At 50.6% G+C, this 21,962-nt stretch overlaps 1 protein-coding gene across 1 annotated transcript in view; it reads left to right on the forward strand.

Moving 5' to 3' along the window:
- Positions 1-21,962, forward strand: part of Orc4 (origin recognition complex subunit 4) — a 43,190-nt gene that overhangs the window by 3,176 nt on the left and 18,052 nt on the right. The window contains exons 2-3 of the mRNA XM_068359930.1: positions 1,885-2,040; positions 2,244-2,371. Of these exons, the coding sequence (XP_068216031.1) occupies positions 1,932-2,040; positions 2,244-2,371 (237 nt within the window). The 5' untranslated portion in view covers positions 1,885-1,931. The remainder of the gene's footprint in view (positions 1-1,884; positions 2,041-2,243; positions 2,372-21,962) is intronic.

The following is a 21,962-nucleotide window of genomic DNA, read 5'->3' on the forward strand; positions in this document are numbered from 1 at the left end:
AAGGCTTGTTTTATCATTAGATATCGTTTCCCCAGTATGTTTTCCCCACTCAAAACCCCGAGTTCCCACTGGGAGTCCCCCATTACCGTAGGATATAGATATATATATATATATATATATATATATATATATATATATATGGATATATATTTCTGAAACTATTCATTTGCGATGGGAACGAGTGTCATTTTCGAAGAGAGCGGAATTTTTTTTATAGAAAAAGTAGTTTTTTTTCCTAGGTTACATTGCCCTATAATACAGTAAAATAATAACAAAAATGTATGGTTCATTAAGTGGCTGAAAACTGGCCAAAGCATGATTATTTAAATGGGTACGGAACTTAACAAACCCACCTAACCTAACCTAGTAGTTCAGAGGTCACAACCCCTAGCTGGGACCCCCTTCTCAGGTCACAGCCTCTAGCCGGACCCCCATCCTAGGTCACAGCCTCTAGCCGGACCCCCTATCCTAGGTCACAGCCTCTAGCCGAACCCCCCATCCTAGGTCACATCCTCTAGCCGGATCCCCCTTCCCAGGTCACAAACTCAAAGTAGATCATAAAGAAATCCTTACATTATGATAAAGTAAATCCCAAATAATCCCTTACCTTATGGTTGATATCTACATTTTTTTTTTTTATCTGCACAGAAGCTTTGCAATAGAAAATGTGCTGGTCTTCCCAAAAAATTGGGTCAGAATCGGACCTTTGAGGGATAACACAAAGAAATTTTTAAAAATGTACACCATTATTTAGCATGTATTTTTTAATTTCACATGAGTAACATTAGCTATACAGTGAACGGAGAGCATTTCCATCATAATCAGTTGCCGACATAAATAAAATTACACTAAATTTCGAAATAGATTGATGTACTTCCCTTAAGTTCCCTCTTGGAAAAGTCTTTACGTGATGGTGGTTAAGTTTAAACTGAGGGGAAGATGGAAAAAAAAATGGCTATTGTAGAACAACTTCTGGGAACTTATGAAGAAGTACTTGAAAGCTATTAATTGGTTTAGAATAATCACCTAACATATACGTCATTGTAAATCCACAGAAAGCTCCCCAAACTGATCGAAACCAGTATGCACAATGCATTTTTGTTGAGAAAATTGAAATTAGTCTTGTTTTATAGCCTGGGATACTAGTTTAACTTTTTTTTTCTATAGATGCCTTGCATCCCTATTTCTTTTTCCTTCTTGGCTGATTTTCCCTATTTGATTTACTGTATTTTTAGCATTTTATTTCATCAGCTGGGGTTACAGCTTATAATGATATTAGAAATAATAATAAAGGGAAAAATACACTACTGTATTGTACCATTAGATATACTTTTGGATCTCTAAGCAGATTATTTTTTCTTTTTACTTTCATGTTTTATTAAATGAATTTTTTAGTCGTAGTACTGATAGGAATAGAAGCTTCAAAGGTTAGTCATTTTATTTTGATAAGAAATGTTTTGAAAATTCCAGTGATCATATATTTAAATAGTTTTTAATAATTTTTTTATTATTGACATTCAATTTATTTATCATTTAACCCTTTTACCCCCAAAGGGCGTACTGGTACGTTTCACAAAACCGGTACGTCCTTGCAAAAAACTGCTTTTTAAATTTTTTTTTGCATATTTTTGATAATTTGTTTTGAGAAACTTAAGGCATTTTCCGAGAGAATGAGACCAACCTGACCTCTCTATGACGAAAATTAAGGCTGTTAGAGCAATTTAAAGAAAATACACTGCAAAATGTGCTTGAAAAAAAATAACCCCTGGCGGTTAAGGGTTGGAAAGTTCCAAATAACCTGGGGGTAAAAGGGTTAAGGCATTTATCATCTCGAGTTGTGTAAAGTGAGGTATGGTTTATTTGATGGTAATTTTATAATTTCAGGTTTGGAACCGCCAGTGTGTTGTTGATTGTGGAGCAACTTTTCGAAGATGGTATTGAACGATGAAAAGTCGAATGTTTCAGGAAAGTCTTTGATGACAGCTTTGCAAAGGCAGTTGAGAGAGAGCCTTTGCCCCTGGAAAGCTACAGAAAGTTCTGGTAAAGTGTTTTAAGTGTCATTTTTTCTAAACTGCCTTGTTGTTTTAGATAAGGAAAGGTTTTTTACAAAAATAATTCATAGCATATATACGTCAGAGCCTCCATTTACAGTGTTAGATGTAAAATGAGTTATATCCAATGCCCTCTATCATTGTTTTTAATTTTCTTTGATTTAATTCAGTAATTAAGTGCTTATTTTACAGGTGAGCTTTTGCTATCCAGATACTTTAAGCAGGCTCAGCATTTAGAAGAGCTTTTGACCAGGACTCTGAAACTTGGCGAGAGCAACTCTGCCCTTGTTATAGCCCCAAGGGGTACAGGAAAATCTGTAGTAAGTATTGAAAATATTTGAAAATTTATTGTCCTATTTCAGCATTTTCTAAGCCTGAGTCCAACATCATCATTTATGTACCTTGGAATAATATTCTTGTGATACTACCGCTAGAGAGTTATGGCGTCCTTTGACTGGCCAGACAGTATTACATTGGATCCCTCTCTCTGGTTACGGCTCATTTTTCATTTGCCTACACATACACCGAATAGTCAGGCCTATTTTCCACATTCTCCTCTGTCCTCATACATCTGACAACACTGAGATTACCGAACAATTCTTCTTTGCTCAAGGGGTAACTACTGCAATGTAATTTTGTTCTGTAACTGGAATACAAACCACACTATTTATTAGGGGTTATACTTTCGGCGGAGCTGAAATGACGAGCCATTAAAATTTAGCGAGGGTTAACTACCCACACCGCTAGTTAGGGGGGGTAGGGGGGGGGGTAGCTTGCTACCACTCCCGTTCACACACCTGTGATTTAGTCACTTTACTTTTGGCTCGGATCGAGAGCGGTTGTTTCCTCTCTCCCTCCTCGCCTATTCTGGACTGCCATTAATTTTTGTCTTTTAACTTACTTTTTATTATACTTGTATATTTATGAAAACATTCTTAATGTTTATGTATATATATGTGTATAGAAATGTGATAAGTTTCCTTTTCAGTGTTTGTGCTGTGTGTGTGATACATATACGACAACGACACTTGCGTAGATTAGCAAGGCCAGCACAGTTCCACTTCATGGGGAACGACCTCTCACTCTCTGGTCCATCGGTCTTCCCGTTGGCATATAACCATTAACCCCTGCCGCCGCAGGGGAATCGTCATCGCCTGGACCCTCTTCATTCAACTATTGTCTTCGCCTTTTCCTTTTTCCTACAGGAAACATGGATTTCTGAGCAAAGGGAATGTAGCCTCTGAAAGATTGACTACGGTCTTTCCCTTCTCGAGGTCGTTCACCTTTACAACAACAGTGTACTATTTGGGAAGTTCCTTTCCCATGCATGGGTTAGGTTGCTTTCCTTCTGTTAGTTAAAGGAATTCTCTCTCAGAGAAGAATTCTTACACTGGGTATCGCGCCTGATCTTATACAACACGGGTCAAGACTCCAGCGTCGACAATCTTCCATGCAAAAGGATCTGCAAGGAACTGTCCCTTTGGGTTGATATCCACACCATGTTGGAGTTCGAACAAGGGCTAAGACCTCAGGTCTTCATTTGCACACTGGACCTAAAGGACACTTAATCCCAGGTCCAAACCATCCATGTAGGAAGGTTGGAAGATTCAGTCTAGATAAACAAGAAACACCAGTTCAAGGCACTGTGCTTCGGTCTTTCCACTACACCCATCCTGGTCTCACAGGATCGGCTTCTATCTCCTCTGTCTCGGGACGACTGACTGACCTTAGCAGACTCAGTGGCAACCCTGCATTAACACCGGAACTTCTGAAGTCTTTTTACCAAGATCCAGTGATCAGGGTAAACCTATGGAAGTCTTCCCTACTTCCCTCCCAGAAGACTGGTGTATCTGGGAATGATTCTAGACACCAATCTCCACAAAACCTTCTCGAAACGAGAACGACTCCCATTCCAAGAGACTTGAGCCAGAAAAAGAAGAGAGGAGAGACCATAGTGCTGCACCACACGACCGCAGCCCTCTGGACAGAGCCCGAAAGTACCTTCACTTAAATCTCTTGAGAGATGAAGGCCAACTTTCCGGTCCATCAGCAGCCTCATCGGTTCCTAACAGACCACTCAGTGATGTGATGGACGACACACCACATAGAGACTCACATCGACAAGCAAGAAGGAACTTTCTTGTAGCCTCTTCCCATCTAACAGTATAAACACTAAGATGGGTCAAAGTCCATTCGGTACCACTATCAGCCCGCTTCATTCCAGACTGGAAGAACGTGCTCGCCGACAATCTGTGCACAGCATCTCAGATAAGGTATACCGAATGGGCTTTGGATCGCCATGTAGCCGACAAAGTTCATACTTTATGAGGTCCTCCAACTAGGGGTCTGTTCGCAACGCTCCTGAATCTCAGGCTGCCGTTGCTCACCAGCCCTAGACCCCAAGGCTCTTTGGCAACAACGGTGGGTACAACAATAACGTTTACGTTTCGTCCCTGTTTTATCTGGAGAAGGGCACTCAAGAAGACTAGAGCATTGGTCAACCTCTCAAGGACTCTCCTAGCTCCGCTATGCCATTATGCAGAACGGTTTCCAAACCTTTTGCAGCTCCTGATAGTCTCCAAGAGAACCCTCTCCACATCACAGACACTTACCACAAGCTATAGCTTTGCTATGATTGTACGCCTGGAGACTACCCAATACCTCTTTTGCGAAAAGGTTGTCTAGCTATCTGAGGAATTCCTCATCATCAGTCTACCAGGCAGTATAACGTCTTGTGTGGTTGGCGTCATGTGAAAGTGTGTCTCTCTACTCGATACCTTGATTCCAGCAATAGCGGAATCCTCGAGTATATACAAGGGGAAAAGACCCCCTATTCAGTTCTGACAGGTAAAGATGATCACTCAACCTTGATCCTTCACCTTCAAACTGAAAGAAAAGGGACACCCTCTCATCGATAGACTTTTCCTAACTCATACAGACTTACAACTTCCCTTTCTACAGTCGGAATTGAGACCTTCCTCTCGGAACATGGTTCAAATCTCTGATCTCTAAAGGGACCTCCTTATGTTCCACTTCACCAGGCAACAAATTTTCTCCTGATTTAAGAACACAATGTTCCAACACACTCTGACAGCAATCATACGAGTCAAGGAACTTCATGGTCTCTTTTTCGACAATGCCCATTATTGAGAAGGGCGAAAGACAATGTTCAGTTTCGTCCCTGAGTATGTCGCCAGACAGAGTCTTCAGAGGTGACGGATCTTACACAAGTCTCAACTCGGTCACGGACGATCCAGATCATCCGTTACTGTACCCAGGGTAAGGTATGAGACTTTACCTAAAGAAAACAGCAACAGCCCACCCGGGTCCCTTCTCTTGTCATCAGCACTGGGAGAGACTAGAGGAGGATCACCGAAACATCATCTCGACATGACGACTCACACTGTAAGGGGCATAACTATGCCCCTGGTCCTTCTTAGCAGATTAATCTGTGACGCAGGTTTTACAAGAAAGGATGTGAATGCTCCAGGTGACTTTCACAACCTTTCTTCTGCAAGACGTGACCCACAGGAACTCGATACAATCTCTATCGTTCCGGTGGTGGCTGCACAACAGCTGGTTGTATACCTCTAGCTCCTTATTGGACAAGTAGCAGAAGGTTGAGGGCACTGTTACCCGGTTTTAGTCTGCTTGAATGAAAAGATTGGACTGGCTGTTATTCTTTTCTTCATCCTACCCTCTCGTAGGGAAAGTAGCATCCTGGGTTCTCTGCATAAGCTGACCTCAAACCACTGCAGGTAAACCATGCTCCCTTGTGTACCTAGTATTAAGCTAATACTGTTGCGTCCCCATACCCTGGCGAGGTGGTATTGGGAAGTTTTGGTTACATCAAGTTTTTCCTACATAGACTCGGAATAACTTTACCTAGACAGTCACACTTCTTCACGTCTCAACACACAGCTTGCGTAGGTCGCGGACCTTGCGTAGCAAGGTTTAGCGAGGGCAGAGACTCCTTATTTTTGAGTACTAACATACTCAGATAAGGAGCCCCTATGCAAAGACAAAACCCAGATTGGCAGGGACGTCCACCCTTCCTAATGGGTGAGTCACCGCTAATAAATAGCGTGGTTTGTATTCCAGTTATGGAAAAAATGACAAATTTGTAGATAATTTGTATTTTTCCTCACTATACAAACCTTAGCTATTTATACAAACTTGCCCCCTTGAAGTCCTACCTCCAAGCAAAGTGACTAAATCACAGGTGTGTGAATGGGAGTGGTAGCAAGCTACCCCCCCCCCCCCCCCCCGCTAACTAGTAGTGTGGGTAGTTAACCCTCGCTAAATTTTAATGGCTCGTCATTTCAGCTCTGCCGAAAGTATAACCCCTAATAAATAGCTAAGGTTTGAGTAGTTAGGAAAAATAAAAATTATCTACAAATTTGTCATGTTGAGTGGCTACTTTCCTCTTAGTAAGGGTAGAAGAGATACTTTAGCTGTGGCAAGCGGCTCTCCTAGGAGAGGGACACTCCAAAATCAAACCATTGTTCTCTAGTCTTGGGTAATGCCATAGCCTCTATACCATGGTCTTCCACTGTCAAGGGGTAGAGTTCTCTTGCTTGAGGGTGCACTTGAGCACACTATTCTATCTTATTTCTCTTCCTTTTGTTTTGTTAAAGTTTTTATAGTATATGTAATAGATTTATTTTATTGTTATTCTTGTACTTCTATTGTAGTATATTTCCTAATTTCTTATCCTTACTGGCTATTTTCCCTGTTGGAGCCCCTGGGCTTATAGCATCCTGTTTTTCCAACTAAGGTTGTAGCTTAGCAAGTGATAATAATAGAAATAATATTAATGGAAAGAGGCAGAAATGGACCTTTATGTGAGCTTTTGGTGTTTTACAGTGATTATTCTTTTCAGTTTTTCCACATCAGTGCCCTCATTTAGTCAGTGATTTTTTTTCTCTAAATAGAGTGTAACATCTTCTGATGAAATGGAAGTTACATGATAATATTTTGTTAGAGACCTATCTCTGGTTTAAATTGAGATGATTATAGCACCATCTTTTCCATATTTTTCTTTAAGTGACATATACAAATACTGTTCAAAACTACAGGAATCCTTGTTTTTAATATATCTTGGTACAGTATAGATTATTGTTTTAGATATATTTACCTTATATAATGCTGTGTTATAACATGAAAAAGAGTAAACCCAAATTGATATCAAAGTTGATATAAAGGTATTGTAGATTATTCCATATAGATAATAAGGAAAATATAGATAGTAGCAAGTAATTCCATTAAGCAAAAGCTATCCTAGAGAAAATGTTACCAAAAAAATCTGATAAGGTTGCTAAAATTATAAGGAGCGAGTGGAAGGGGAACATAATTACAAAAACAAGGACAAGATTTTTGTTTTCTGCCTCTCATATAAATCTATTTCGTATTTGTTCCGTAACTGGAAAACAAGCCTACGCTATTTGTTTGGGGGTATTACTTTCTGCGAAGCCGAAATGACGAGCCTTTAAAATTTATCGAGGGTTAACTACCCACACCGCTAGTTAGCTGGGGTAGGGGGTTAGCTTGCTACCGCTCCAACTCACACACCGGTGATTTAGCTCACTTTACTTATGGCTCGGATGGAGACCGGTTGTATCCACTCTTCCTTCTCGCCTATTTTGGACTGCCATTAATTTTTGTCTTTCAACTTACTTTTTCTTATATATATATATATATATATTTGTTCCGTAACCGAAATACAAACCACGCTATTTACAAAGGGTATTACTTTTAGCGCAGCTGAAATGACGAGCCAATAGTTTTTAACGAGGGTTAATTACCCCCCGCGCTAGTTAGCGGGGGGTGGGGAAGGGTAGCTTGCTAGCCCTCCCCCCTCCACACACCGGTGACTTGCTTCACTTCACTTTTGGCTCGGCGGTGATCAGACGTGTCTGCTCATCGCCTTCGTGACAGCCTTTAATTTTCTGCTTTTTCTTTTCAGCGTGTGTGATTGGTTGGAAGTTGACCTTCAGTTATTTTCTTTACTATGCGTACATGCCCTGGAGTTGCCGGCCGTCCTTGTGGGACTTTCATGTCGGACGTTATTACGGATCCACACACCCTCTGCCCTCAATGTCGGGGCCGACGGTGCGACCAGGATAACATGTGCCGTGAGTGCAGGGAGTGGTCTGCCTCCCAGTGGGAGAGGTTTGGCCGTCGGCGTAAGAAGAAGTCCTAGAGAGACCGTTCTCCGGGGTTAGCCTTGAAGGAGGAAGGTTCTCGAGACTCTTCTTCCGCCGCCCAAACCTCCTCCGAAGCTCCCCCTCGTCCGCCTCCTAAGGAGAGTCGTCCGAGTGGGAGCGCAGGCCCTTGTTCTGCTTCCCTACCTTCCGTGGGGGGAGAGGGCGTCGCCTCCCATAGCGAGGCGGTTCCCCCTCCTTCTCCGGGGGAGGTTATTGATAATAATGCCTTATCCAGTGATGATCTTTTACAGATTTGGTCGTCCCTGGGGCTTAAGGGCTTGCCCTCCAGGGTCGCTCTTATTGACCTTGTCTCGTTGGGGGCCGCTGTTAAACAGTCACCGGTGGTAGCGGAGGTAGACCCTCTGTCTATTGTCGACGTCGTGGTGACAGAGGCCTCCGACGTGGCTGGGCCTTCCGCCGCAGGTGCTGTTGCTGGTGATGGTGCTCAAGGCTCTCCTCCTCCTTCCGTGCATCCTTCGAAGGGGGAAGTGAGTCCTTCGGTCTCGACTGCTGCCCAGCTTCCTTCTGAGGGAAGTGTTTTGACGGAGACTCCCCTTCGGAGGACCGATGGTCCCGACGATCTCCCCCGAGGCCGCCTCCGCCGTAAGGCTCACCGCCCTCTACGCCACAAGGGCCTCCCTTCCCCTTACAGGGGGACTAAGAGGCGCCTTTTTGGGTCTTCGTCCTCCGGGGGGAACTCTCCTCGTCAGCCTCAACCGACTGCTCCGCCCTCCTTGAACCTCTCTGCAGACCGCTCACCATCTCCTGCCGGATCTTCGCCTTCTGGAGAACTCGTCACCCGACGGGCAACGGTCCCTTCGGGGCTAAGGGATTCTTCCCTTACGCGAGCAGTGCTAACGCACAAGCGCTCTCCTGCTCGCCAGCGCTCTCCTGCTCGCCAGCGCTCTCCTGCTCGCCAGCGATCTCCTGCTCGCCGACGCTCACCTGCTCGTCGGCTCTCTCCTGATGTTCGCCCCCCTCGCCAGCGCTCTCCTGCTCGTCAGCGCTCATTTAAGGACCATGCCCTGCGGTCTCTGACCACCCTTTAGTTCCTGCTGAACTCCCTGCTCACCATCTGCCTGGTCCTGTGGCTACGCAACATCGTGCTGCGCGTGTGTCAGAAACACATGTTCGCCAACGCACCAGCGATCTTCCCGTTCCTGCTCGTGAACGCGCCGCACCAGCTGTCCTCTCACAGGACACGCGTCGACCTTCTGCTCGCCAGCGATCACCAGCTCGCCAGCGATCACCTACACGCCAGCGATTACCTCCTCGCCAGCGTTCACCTGCTTGCCAGCGCGCACCTGCTTGCCAGCGCGCACCTGCTTGCCAGCGCGCACAGGCGATCTTAATATCGCCTATTCAACAGCGACAACGAACGCACCGACGTTCGCCAACGCTCCTGAAGGAACATGGTTCGCCAGCTTCTAGCTCGCCATCGCGCGATCGCCCGCCTGCACATGCCGCTCACCATCGCTCGCCATTGCACGATCGCCCTCCTGCGCATGCTGCTCGCCATCGCGCGACCCTGCACGATCGCCCGCTTACGCATGCTGCCCATCATCGCACAACCCTGAACGATCGCCCTCCTGCGGATGCTGATCACCATCGCACCCCATCACGCAATCATTCACCTGCGCATGCTGCTCGCCATCGCACAACCCTGAACGATCGCCCGCTTACGCATGCTGCTCCTCATCGCACAACCCTGAACGATCGCCCTCCTGCGGATGCTGATCACCATCGCACCCTATCACGCGATCATTCACCTGCGCATGCTGCTCGCCATCGCTTACCATTACGCGGTCATTCACCTGCGCATGCTGCTCACCATCGCACACCAGTGCGTCGACATACCACATCGCGACATCGCCAGCGATCTTCCTCACCTATGCGGCAGCACGATCCCTCGCCGTTGCGCCAACGCTTGCGTTCGTCGCCTCGGACACGTGTTCATTCTCCTGCCCACCCTCGCGCCCACTCGCCTGCACGCCCGCGCGACCGCTCGCCTGTGCGCCCGCGCGACCGCTCGCCTGTGCGCCCGCGCGACCGCTCGCCTGTGCGCCCGCGCGACCGCTCGCCTGTGCGCCCCGCGCGATCATCCACCTGCGCGCCCGCGCGATCGCTCGCCCGCACTCCCGCGCGACCATTCGCCTTCGCGCGACCATCGTTCGCGGCGAATTCCACAGCCGGTGGTAGCAGAAGGGACGCGTGCTCCTAGACGGCACTCGGGATCACCTCCATCCAAGCACAGGTTGGTAGTGCAGGACGAAGACAGGTCAGTACAGCATTCTTCCCCACCTTCTTTTCAGGCAGGTACCGTCGTGTCCACTCCAAAGGATCGCCCGATCCCTTTCTCTTTAGCGAGGATTTCGGACTCTGTGTCCTTGGAGCAGCAGACTTGGTTTGGTCCGCTGGCACGGGCGTTAGTGAGGGTTATGAAACCAGCACTCGCCGGCCAGGGTGACAAACCAGTGGCTGTCTCTCCTACGCTGAAGAGAAAGAGAGGAGTGGACTTCGTGGTGACTTCCCCTAGGGCGAAGTTGGTTCCCAAGAGGTCGGTCTCGAAGGTCCCTTCTCCTGCACGAGTACTCTCTCCTTCTCCCGTGGACGAGGCCTTTCCGTCCTCAGGTGAGTCCAGTGGGGCGGTAGTCTTCCCCTCGGCACCAGGGGGGGAGACTTCGCTTCAGGCAGGAGAATCGTCTCGTGAGGAAGGGGCCCCTCGAACCTCGTTGTTGGGATCCTGTATCCCTCCCAGGAGGGAACCCAAGGATTCCAAGACCGTCCCTAAATCCTCTGCAAGGATTCGTCAGGAACCCACGACAACCCAGGGGAATGTCCACGTGTCACCCCAGGAAGAGATTCCTGGGGCAGGAGACTTAGCTGCCAGCCCGCAGGGAGGAGAACAGCAAGAGTCCGAACATGCCTTCTGGCAGGTCCTAAGCCTGATAAGGACACTTAACAGACTTACGGATCCAGTCATCGCCACCCGTGAAGGCAAAGACACGATTCTGGATGAAGTGTTTGACGTTCGGAAGGCCCCTAAGACCAGTGCAGCTCTGCCCTGGTCTCGGGGGCTGAAGAGTGCCAGAGCTAGGGCCAACGCTCAGCTCGCACTTCTTGCCTCCTCCAGTCGTTCCACTGCCGGGAACAAGCTTATCCCTCCTCCTCGCCTTCAGCAGAGGAGGTATTTCGAGATCCTGGGTGAGCACAACCTCGCTCTTCCTCTCCATCACTCTGTGGAGGAGCTGGCGAAGGGAGTTCCCCTGGAGAAACTCTCTGCCCGGCAGGTGTCGTTCTCGGCGGCGGAGATCCTTAACCACGAGAAGGTCGCTAAGTGTGCCATGCAGGCCACTTCGTGGCTGGACTTCTGGCTAGGATCTTTGGGCATCCTATTGCGATCTGAGGACTTGTCCAAGGAGACCAATAGGAAGGCCCCAGAGACCTTCTTGCTCTCGGGCACCCGCTCCATCGAGTTTTTGGCGCACCAGGTTACCACCCTGTGGGCCAACTCGGTGTTGAAGCGTCGCGATGCTGTGTCCGAGAGATTCCATCCGAAGGTCCCCGCCGTGGATGTGTGTAGGCTCCGACATGCTTCCCTTCTGGGGGAGAGCCTGTTTGAGCTTCAAGACTTGGAGCGAACGGCTGAGAGGTGGAGGAAATCCAGCACGGACTCCCTCCTCCACAGGGCCCTTACAACTCGGCCCTATAAGCCTCCAGCCCCGCCACAACAGCAGCAACAGCCTCGTAAGGCTCCCAAACAGGCACCGGCAGCTAAGAAAGTAGTGTCTAAGCCCCAGCCCTTTCCAGCCAAGGTCAAGAGGGGCGGTAAGTCCTCCAGGGGAGGCAAGACTCCTAGGGGTGGCGGCCGCGGCCGCAAGCCCTAGGGGTGGCAGTCCCCCTGCGTGTCCACCTGTGGGGGGATGCCTTCAGCGTTGCGTCCGCAGGTGGCAGCAACACGGGGCCGATGCTTGGACGGTCTCAGTGATCGGCCAAGGTTATCGCGTCCCGTTCACGTCATCTCAACCTCCCCTGACAGCGAATCCAGTGTCGTTGAGCTCCTATGCCATGGGATCGGCAAAGGGGCTGGCCCTTCAGGCCGAAGTCGAGACCATGTTCCAGAAGGGTGCTCTCCAGGAGGTCGTGGACGGCTCCCCAGGCTTCTTCAGTCGACTCTTTCTTGTAAAGAAGGCTACTGGAGGCTGGAGACCCGTCATCGATCTCTCAGCTCTGAACAGGTTTGTCAAACAAACCCGGTTCAGCATGGAGACAGCAGACACGGTCAGACTTGCGGTGAGACCACAAGACTTCATGTGTACACTGGATCTAAAGGACGCGTACTTCCAGATCCCAATCCATCCGTCTTCCAGGAAGTACCTGAGATTCTGCCTAGACAACAAGATCTACCAGTTCAAGGTGCTGTGTTTCGGTCTTTCCACAGCTCCTCAGGTGTTCACCAGAGTGTTCACCCTGATTTCATCTTGGGCGCACAGGAACGGCATTCGTCTCCTTCGTTACCTAGACGATTGGCTGATCCTAGCAGACTCGGAGTCGACCCTTCTTCGGCACCGAGACAGGCTTCTGGATCTTTACCAGGATCTGGGGATCGTGGTAAACCTCGAGAAGTCCTCTCTGCAGCCGTCCCAACGACTGGTTTATCTAGGCATGCTAATAGACACCAATCTCCACAAAGCCTTTCCATCAGACGACCGGATAGCAAGGCTGAGGAGGGTGGTTGCGTCTCTTAGGCCACCTATCCTCTCTGGCCCGTCTGGTTCCAAACAGCCGCCTCAGGATGAGATCCCTTCAATGGCGGCTCAAGTCCCGGTGGAATCAAGGATCCGATTCCCCGGACATTCTGATCCCAATGGGGTCTCTGGAACAGACGGACTTGCGGTGGTGGCTGGCCGACGAGAACCTGCGGAATGGAGTGAGTCTTCTCGTCCTCCCCCCGGAAAAGTGCCTACACATCAACCTGCTAGAATTGAAGGCCGTCTTTCTGGCTCTTCAGCAGTTCCAACGGTCCCTGGCGGGTCACTCCGTGGTGGTGATGAGCGACAACACCACGGTAGTGGCTTATATCAACAAGCAGGGAGGCACTTTTTCGCAACAGCTATCCCATCTTGCAGTAGAGACTCTGAGGTGGACCGAAACCCACTCGATAACACTATCAGCTCGCTTCATTCCTGGCAAGAGGAATGTGCTCGCCGACAGTCTGAGCAGGGCTTCGCAGATAGTGAGTACCGAGTGGTCTTTGGATCCTCAGATAGCCAACAAAGTCCTGACTTTGTGGGGTTCCCCGACGGTGGACTTGTTCGCGACAGCCTTGAACTTCAAGCTGCCCCTGTACTGCTCACCAGTCCCGGACCCCAAGGCACTCTGGCAAGATGCTTTCCAGCAACGGTGGGACAACATCAACATGTACGCCTTCCCACCATTCTGTCTGATGAGAAGGGTGCTCAACAGGACCAGACTATCGGTCAACTGTTCCATGACTCTAGTAGCTCCGCTATGGCATCACGCGGAATGGTTTCCGGACCTTCTGCAACTCCTGACGGAACTCCCAAGGGAGCTTCCTCCACGACACGAGCTTCTCAGACAACCCCACTCCGGTGTCCCTCACAGGGCCGTAGCCTCGCTTCGGCTTCACGCCTGGAGACTATCCAGCGTCTCCTCGCGGAGAGAGGCTTTTCGCAACAGGTTGCGGAGAGAATGTCTCGGCACCTGCGAAGGTCCTCTGTGGGAGTCTACCAAGCGAAGTGGAGAGTCTTTTGTGGTTGGTGTCGTGGAAGGGGTATCTCTCCACTCGATGCCACTATTCCAGCAATAGCGGACTTCCTTGTGTATCTGCGAGAAGAAATGCGCCTTTCTGTCTCGGCGGTGAAAGGCTATCGCTCAGCCTTAAGCTTGGCCTTCAGATTGAAGGGCGTGGATATTTCTTCGTCGCTAGAACTCTCTTTACTCATACGTAGCTATGAGCTTACCTGCCCCCAGTCGGAAGTGAGACCCCCTCCTTGGAACATGGTTCGAGTCTTCAGGTCTCTCAAGAGACCTCCCTTCGAGCCATTACGCCAGGCCTCCGATCGCCACCTGTCTTGGAAGACGGCTTTCCTACTCGCCTTGGCCTCGGCCAAGCGAGTTAGTGAACTTCATGGTCTCTCGTACGACATCGCCCATGCAAGGGGATGGGGGGAGGTAACGTTCAGGTTCGTCCCTGAGTTTGTGGCCAAGACTCAGAATCCTGGAGTGCCGGATCCTCGGTTCGACTCTTTCAGGATCGCGAGTCTCCGTTCTGTAACAAACGACCCAGACCAGCTGCTACTATGCCCAGTGAGGTGTCTGAGGTACTACTTGAAGAGAACGGCTGCAGTCCGTCCTCATGTGCGAGCTTTGTTTGTGAGCACAGGCAGGACAAAGAGGAGGGTCACCAGGAACACCATCTCAGCTTGGATTCGAAGGGTTATCCACCATGCCCTGAATCCTGACCCTCCTCCGTCACGTCGCCCTCGGGCCCACGATGTCAGGGGTATTGCTACATCCCTGGCCTTCAAGAGAAACTTCTCTGTGACGCAGGTACTTCAAGCTGGGGTCTGGAAGCGTCAAACGACCTTCACAGCCCACTACCTGCAAGACGTGACCCACAGGAGCCTCGATACGTTCTCTATCGGCCCTGTGGTGGCTGCACAACAGCTGGTCTAACCTCAGGCTCCTTTTTGGACAAGTTGCAGTAGGTTGAGGGCGTTGTTACCCGGTCTTAGTCTGCGTGAATGAAAGAGTATGTCTGACCCTTACTTCTTTCTTCATTCTCCCCTCTCTTGGGGAAGCAGCATCCTGGTCCTCGCATAGCTGACCTCGACCTCTGCAGGTAACCCATGCTTCTTTGTGCTCCTAGTATTAAGCTTAATACTGTTGCGTCTCCCATACCCTGACGAGGTGGTATGGGGAACGTCCTATCCTAGAATTCCTATCGGAAGGTCTCAAGGTCAACTTCATAGGACGAGTCACACTCTCCTCCTCACACTGCTTATGTAGGCCACTCGTTCCTAGCGATGCTAGGAACCTGTGAGGTACAGGGGCTCCCTCTCTCTAGTGCTGCTCACTGAGGGATCGAGCCCCCGGGCAAGCCGAAGTCAGTAAGGCTGGGGACTTTCCACCCTTCCTAAGGGGTAAGTCACCCTTTGTAAATAGCGTGGTTTGTATTTCGGTTATGGAACAAATGACAAATTCGAAGATAATTTGTATTTTTCCTAACCATACAAACCTTAGCTATTTACACATATGTGCCTGCCATCCCTGACCCCCAAGTCAAGTCCTACCTCTAAGTGAAGTGAAGCAAGTCACCGGTGTGTGGAGGGGGGAGGGCTAGCAAGCTACCCTTCCCCACCCCCCGCTAACTAGCGCGGGGGTAATTAACCCTCGTTAAAAACTATTGGCTCGTCATTTCAGCTGCGCTAAAAGTAATACCCTTTGTAAATAGCTAAGGTTTGTATGGTTAGGAAAAATACAAATTATCTTCGAATTTGTCATATATATATATATATATATATATATATATATATATATATATATATATATATATATATATATATATATATATATATATATATATATACAGTATATATATATATATATATATATATATATATATGAAAACATAATTGTTCCGTAACCGAAATACAAACCACGCTATTTACATGGGGTATTACTTTCGGCGTAGCTGAATGACGAGCCATTAGATTTTTAACGAGGGTTAACTACCCCCTCGCTAGTTAGCAAGGGGGTAGGGGAGGGGTAGCTAGCTACCCCTCCCCCCTCACACACCGGTGAACTGATTCACTTCGCTTTTGGCTCGGGTGATGGTCAGACATGTCTACTCTCACCCTCGCATATTGACAGCCTCAATCTTTTTTTGCTTTTTCTTACAGTTATGTGTTCGGAAGTTGGCCTCTACCTCTATCATGCGGAAGTGCCCTGGCTTATCCGACCGCCTTTGTGGGACTTTTATGTCGGTGGTCGAGACGGATCCTCACACCTTGTGTCCGTACTGCAGAGGTCAACGGAGTGATAGAGACAAAGTGTGCAGGGAGTGGTCTACCTCCCAGTGGGAGAGGTTTTCCCGGCGACGGAAGAAGAAGTTTGGGCGGGATCTTTCTCCTTCAAGGGTTACCTTGAAGAAGGAAGGTTCCAAGGACTCTTCTTCCGTTGCCCGAACCTCCTCCGAAGCTCCCACTCGATCGGTTTCTCATGAGAGGCCATCGAGTGGTAGCGTAAGGCATTCTTTTGTTGACCAACCTCGGGGTTCGGGAGAGGGAGTTGCCTCCCTTAGCGAGGCAGTTCCTCCTCCTCCTCCGGGGGAGGATTTTAATAACACTGTGTATACAGTAATGATGATTTATTACAGCTTTGGGCTTCCTTGGGGCTTAAGGGTTCGCCCTCCAGGGAAGCCCTGTTTGACTTGATCCAGTTGGGTGCAGCTGTCAAACAGTCGCCGGCGATAGCGGAGGTAGATCCTCTGTCTATCGTCGACGTTGTTGTGGCAGAGGCTTCCGACGGGTCAGGTCAAACCCCTGCCTTGGTTGCTGATGTTGCTGAAGGCTCAGTTCCCCCCTCCGAACATCCTTCGAGGGAGGAGCTAAGTCCAACGGTCTCTCCTGCGGGTGATTCTCCCCCTCAGGGGAGTTCACTGACAGAGACTCCTCTTTGGAGGACCGACGATGGTGTTCCTGCTCCAAGAGGTCGTCTTCGCCGCAAGGCTCGCCCTCCTCTTCGCCGTAGAGGTCTTCCTTCTCCCTACAAGGGAGTTAGGAGGCGCCTCTTCGGTTCTTCGCCCTCGACGTCCCCCGCAGAGGATCCTCCTCGACATGAGTCGACCGTTGCAGCTGCATCACTGGACCTCTCTGCAGATCGTTAGCGATCTCCTACGCCTGCCAGACCTGTGGATCTTCCATCACCGTTCCTGGAAGCTGATGCGCAGTGGGAGCCCACGCACCCCGTTATCCAACGGGCTCCGGTCCCTTCGGGGCAAAAGGGCTTGTCTCACAATGTGAGCAAGTCCCTTAAGTGCCAGGTTTCACCTGTGCGCCCATGTTCTCCTAGTAGCGCGCAAGCGCTCTCCTGCTGTTGCTGAGGACCATCCTGCACCATAATCAACGCGCCAGTGATCTCCTGCAGCAGAAGCAGAACCAACTCGTCAGCGCTCTCCTGCTCGTCACCGATTTCCTGCTCGCCAGTGCTCACTTGCGCGCCAGCGATCTCCTACTCGCCAGCGCACATCTGTGCGCCCTGTTCCTGACACGCGCCATGCGCGCCCACGATCTCCAGCTCGCCAGCGATCTGCGCGCACCTGCGCGCCATCGTTCGCCCGCGCGTCCACGATCTCCGGATCTGGGTGCAGGCAAGAAGACTCTTCCTTCTCCTTCTCGCCCTCGGAATTCGCCCACGCGTCAGCCCTCGCCTGCGCGCCATCGTGCGCACTTCCAGAGTTGGACGAGACACTACGCGCCTCGAGCAGCCTCCGATATGCGTTTCTACATCTACTGGTCCTGCGCCCCAGCTGTCTTCTCCAAACCGCGCACTTGCGTGCCAGCGATCTCCTGCGCGCCCGCGCGAGCCACCGCCTGCGCGCAAGCACTCTCCAGCACACCCGCGCGCCCACGATCCTGCTCGCCGGTCACCTACACGCCCACGCGCAATCTCACCTGTGCGCAGTCGCTCACCTTCTCGCCCAACGCGCCATCGCTCGACTGCATGCCGTCATTTTCCCGGCCGCTAACGCTCGCCCTTACGCCCACGCGCCCCCTCGCCCGTGCTTCCATCTCCGCGTGCACGCGCGCGAATCTGCGATTTTTCCATCGCGCGAGCACCAGCGCGACCCTAAGCGCGATTCCCGCCTGGTTTCGCAACGCGAGCAGCCTTGCGAGTCTTCAGGAGCGCGTACAACCAGGTCATGATCTTCATGATCCCCCCCCCGCAAGCGCAGAAGCAGCGCGCTCGCAGGAGGAGGGGAAGTCTTCAGAGAGGTCTAGGCACCAATCTTCTTCTTCCTTTCCGGCAGGCCCTATAGTTTCTACTCCGGAGGATCGCCCGATCCCCTTCCCTCCAGTGGGAGTCTCTGACACTGCGTCTGTCAGTCGGGAGCCTTGGTTTGGGTCCCTTATCAGAGCTGTCGTCCAGGCTGTTAAGCCTGCCTTCGCTGATTTGGGTCTCAAACCAACGACAGCTTAGACCCCACTGAAGAGGAAGAGAGGAGTAGAGTTCTTTGTGACTTCTCCTAGGGTCAAACGGGTTCCTAAGAAGTCCATAAGGAAGGCTCCTTCCCCCCCTCAGACGTTCTCTCCTCCTGTGGACGAAGCTTTTCCGTCCTCAGGAGAATCTATCGAGGTGAGAGCTCCCACCGCACCAATGGGAGAAACCCCACCACGGATAGGAGAATCGTCGCGTGTTGGGCCAGAGAAGAGCCCTCAGACTTCTTTACTGGAGTCCTGCATCCCTCCTAGAAGGGAACCGAAGGACTCGAAGACTGTCCCGAAGTCTCCTTCCAGGATTCGACCAGAGCTAGCGATACCCCAGGAGAACGTCCACGTGTCCCCCCAAGTAGAGCAGTTGGGGACAGGAGACTTTGCTGCCAGTTCACCAGGAGGAGAGCAGCATGATTCAGAGCACGCCTTCTGGCAAATCCTGACTCTGATGAGGCATCTCAACAAGTTCAAGGACCCAGAGACCGCCCCTCGTGAAGGCAAGGATACGGTCCTGGACCAAGTCTGTGGCACTCAGAAACCCTCTAAGGCCAGTGCGGCTCTGCCTTGGTCCCAAGGGTTGAAGAGTGCCAGAGATAAGGTTGAGGGGCAGCTTTCCGAGCTCGCCTCCTCCAGCCGTTCCTCTGCTGGTAACAAGCTCCTCCCACCTCCTCGTGTGCAACAGAGGAGGTACTTCAAGATCATGGAGGAGCCTTGTTTAGCTCTCCCGCTCCACCACTCCGTGGAAGAGCTTACCAGGGAAGTCTCTCTTGAGAGACTTTCCAGCCGGCAGGTGACATTCTCGGCAACAGAGATCCTGAGTCAGGAGAAGGTCGCAAAGTGTGCCATGCAGGCCACTTCGTGGCTGGATGTCTGGCTAGGGTCTCTGGGCATCTTGCTGTGATCCGAGGATCTGTCCAAGGAGAGCACCAGGAAGGCCCTGGAGACCTTCCTCCTCTCGGGCACACGTACCATCGAGTTTCTGGCACACCAAGTTTCGAACTTGTGGGCAAACTCGATCTTGAAACGACTTGATGGGGTGGCCAAGAGGTTCCACTCGAAGGTCCCGACCGTGGATGTCTGCAAGCTCAGACACACTTCCATCCTAGAAAAGAGCCTGTTTGAGCCCAAGGATGTGGAACAGGCAGCTGAGAGGTGGAGGAAATCGAACCACGATTCTCTTTTCCAAAGGGCTCTTACATCTAAGCCCTACAAACCTCCAGCACCTCAACAACCTCGCCAGTCCAAGACGACGAAACCGGCAGCGGCAGCAAAGACGGCGGTGTCCAAGCAGCAGCCCTTTCCTGTCAAAGACAAGAAGGGTGGAAAGTCCTCCAGGGGAGGCAAGAATCCTAGAGGGAGCGGCCGAGGCCGCAAACGCTAGGATTGGCAATCCCCCTGCATGTTCACCAGTGGGGGGATGCCTGCAAAGTTGCGCATTCAGGTGGCAGCAATTCGGGGCCGATTCCTGGACGATCTCTGTAATCAGTCAGGGATATCGCGTCCCGTTCATAACATCTCTTCCTCCCCTGACAGCAATCCAGTGTCGTTGAGCTCCTATGCCATGGGATCGGTAAAGGGGCTAGCCCTTCGGGCAGAAGTCGAGACCATGCTCAAGAAGGATGCTCTCCGGGAGGTCATCGACGGCTCCCCAGGCTTCTTCAGTCGACTCTTTCTTGTAAAGAAGGCGTCTGGAGGCTCTCAGCTCTGAATAAGTTTGTCAAACAAACTCCGTTCATCATGGAGGCAGCAGACACGGTCAGACTTGCAGTGAGACCGCAAGACTTCATGTGTACACTGGATCTGAAGGAAGCGTACTTCCAGATCCCAATCCATCCGTCTTCCTGGAAGTACTTAAGATTCAGCCTAGACAACAAGATCTACCAGTTCAAGGTGCTGTGTTTCGGTCTCTCCACAGCACCCCAGGTATTCACCAGAGTGTTCACCCTGATATCTTTGTGGGCACACAGGAACGGCATCCGTCTCCTCCCGCTATCTGGACGACTGGCTGATCCTGGCAGACTCGGAGTCGACCCTTCTTCGACACCGAGACAAGCTTCTGGGAGTTTGACAAGATCTAGGGATCATGGTAAATCTTGAGAAGTCTTCTCTGCTTCCATCTCAACGACTGGTATATCTAGGCATGATCTTGGACACCAATCTCCACAAATCCTTTCCATCAGACGACAGGATAGCAAGGCTGAGGAGGGTCGTAGATCCTTTCCTCAGACGAGAAAAGCTTCCAGCCCAATCGTGGTTACGTCTTTTAGGTCACCTTTCCTCCTTGTCCCGTCTGGTTCCAAACGGCCGCCTCAGGATGAGATCCCTGCAATGGTGGCTGAAGTCCCGGTGGAATCAAGGCCACGATTCCCCGGACATTCTGGTCCCTATGGGACCTGCGGAACGGACGTACCTTCGGTGGTGGGTGACAGACGGAGACTTTCTAAAGGGAGTGGATCTTCTCGTCCTCCCCCCGGATTTGATGCTGTTCTCGGACGCTTCAAAAGAAGGGTGGGGGGCCCACGTTCTGAACCACAGGACCTCAGGCCTATGGTCAGAATCAGAAAAGTGCCTCCACATAAATCTGCTAGAAATGAAGGCCGTATATCTGGCACTTCAACAGTTCCAACAGATCCTGGCGGGTCACTCTGTGGTGGTGATGAGCGACAACACCACGGTAGTGGCTTACATCAACAAGCAGAGAGGTACCTTTTCACAACAGCTATCCCATCTTGCAGTAGAGATACTGATATGGACCGAAGTTCACTCGATTCCACTATGGGCTCGCTTCATTCCGGGCAAGAGGAATGTGCTTGCCGACAGTCCGAGCAGGGCTTCGCAGATAGTGAGTACCGAGTGGTCTTTGGATCCTCAGATAGCCAGCAAAGTCCTGACTTTGTGGGGTTCCTCGATGGTGGATCTGTTCGCTACGGCGCTGAACACCAAGCTCCCGCTCTACTGCTCCCCAGTCCCGGACCCCAAGGCTTTGGTGGCTGCACAACAGCTGGTCTAACCTCAGGCTCCTTAATGGACAAGTAGCAGAAGGTTGAGGGCATTGTTACCTGGTTTTAGTCTGCATGAATGAAAAAGTATGCCTGGCCTTTACTCTTTTCTTCATCCTCCCCTCTCTTGGGGAAAGCAGCATCCAGCAACGGTGGGACAACGTCGATGTGTACGCCTTTCGCCCATTCTGTCTGATGAGAAGGGGGCTCAACAAGACCAGACTATCTGTCAACCTGTCAATGACATTAATAGCTCCGCTATGGCATCATACAGAGTGGTTCCTGGACCTTCTGCAGCTCTTGACGGAACTCCCGAGAGAACTTCCTCCACGACACGAGCTACTCAAGCAACCACACTGCAACATCTTCCACAAAGCCGTAGCATCGCTTCGGCTTCACGCCTGGAGACTATCCAGCATCTCCTCACAGAGAGAGGCTTTTCGCAACAAGTTGCGGAAAGAATGAAAG

This window comes from Palaemon carinicauda, chromosome 36, assembly GCF_036898095.1.
Source record: "Palaemon carinicauda isolate YSFRI2023 chromosome 36, ASM3689809v2, whole genome shotgun sequence".
Taxonomy (NCBI): Eukaryota; Metazoa; Arthropoda; class Malacostraca; order Decapoda; family Palaemonidae; genus Palaemon; species Palaemon carinicauda.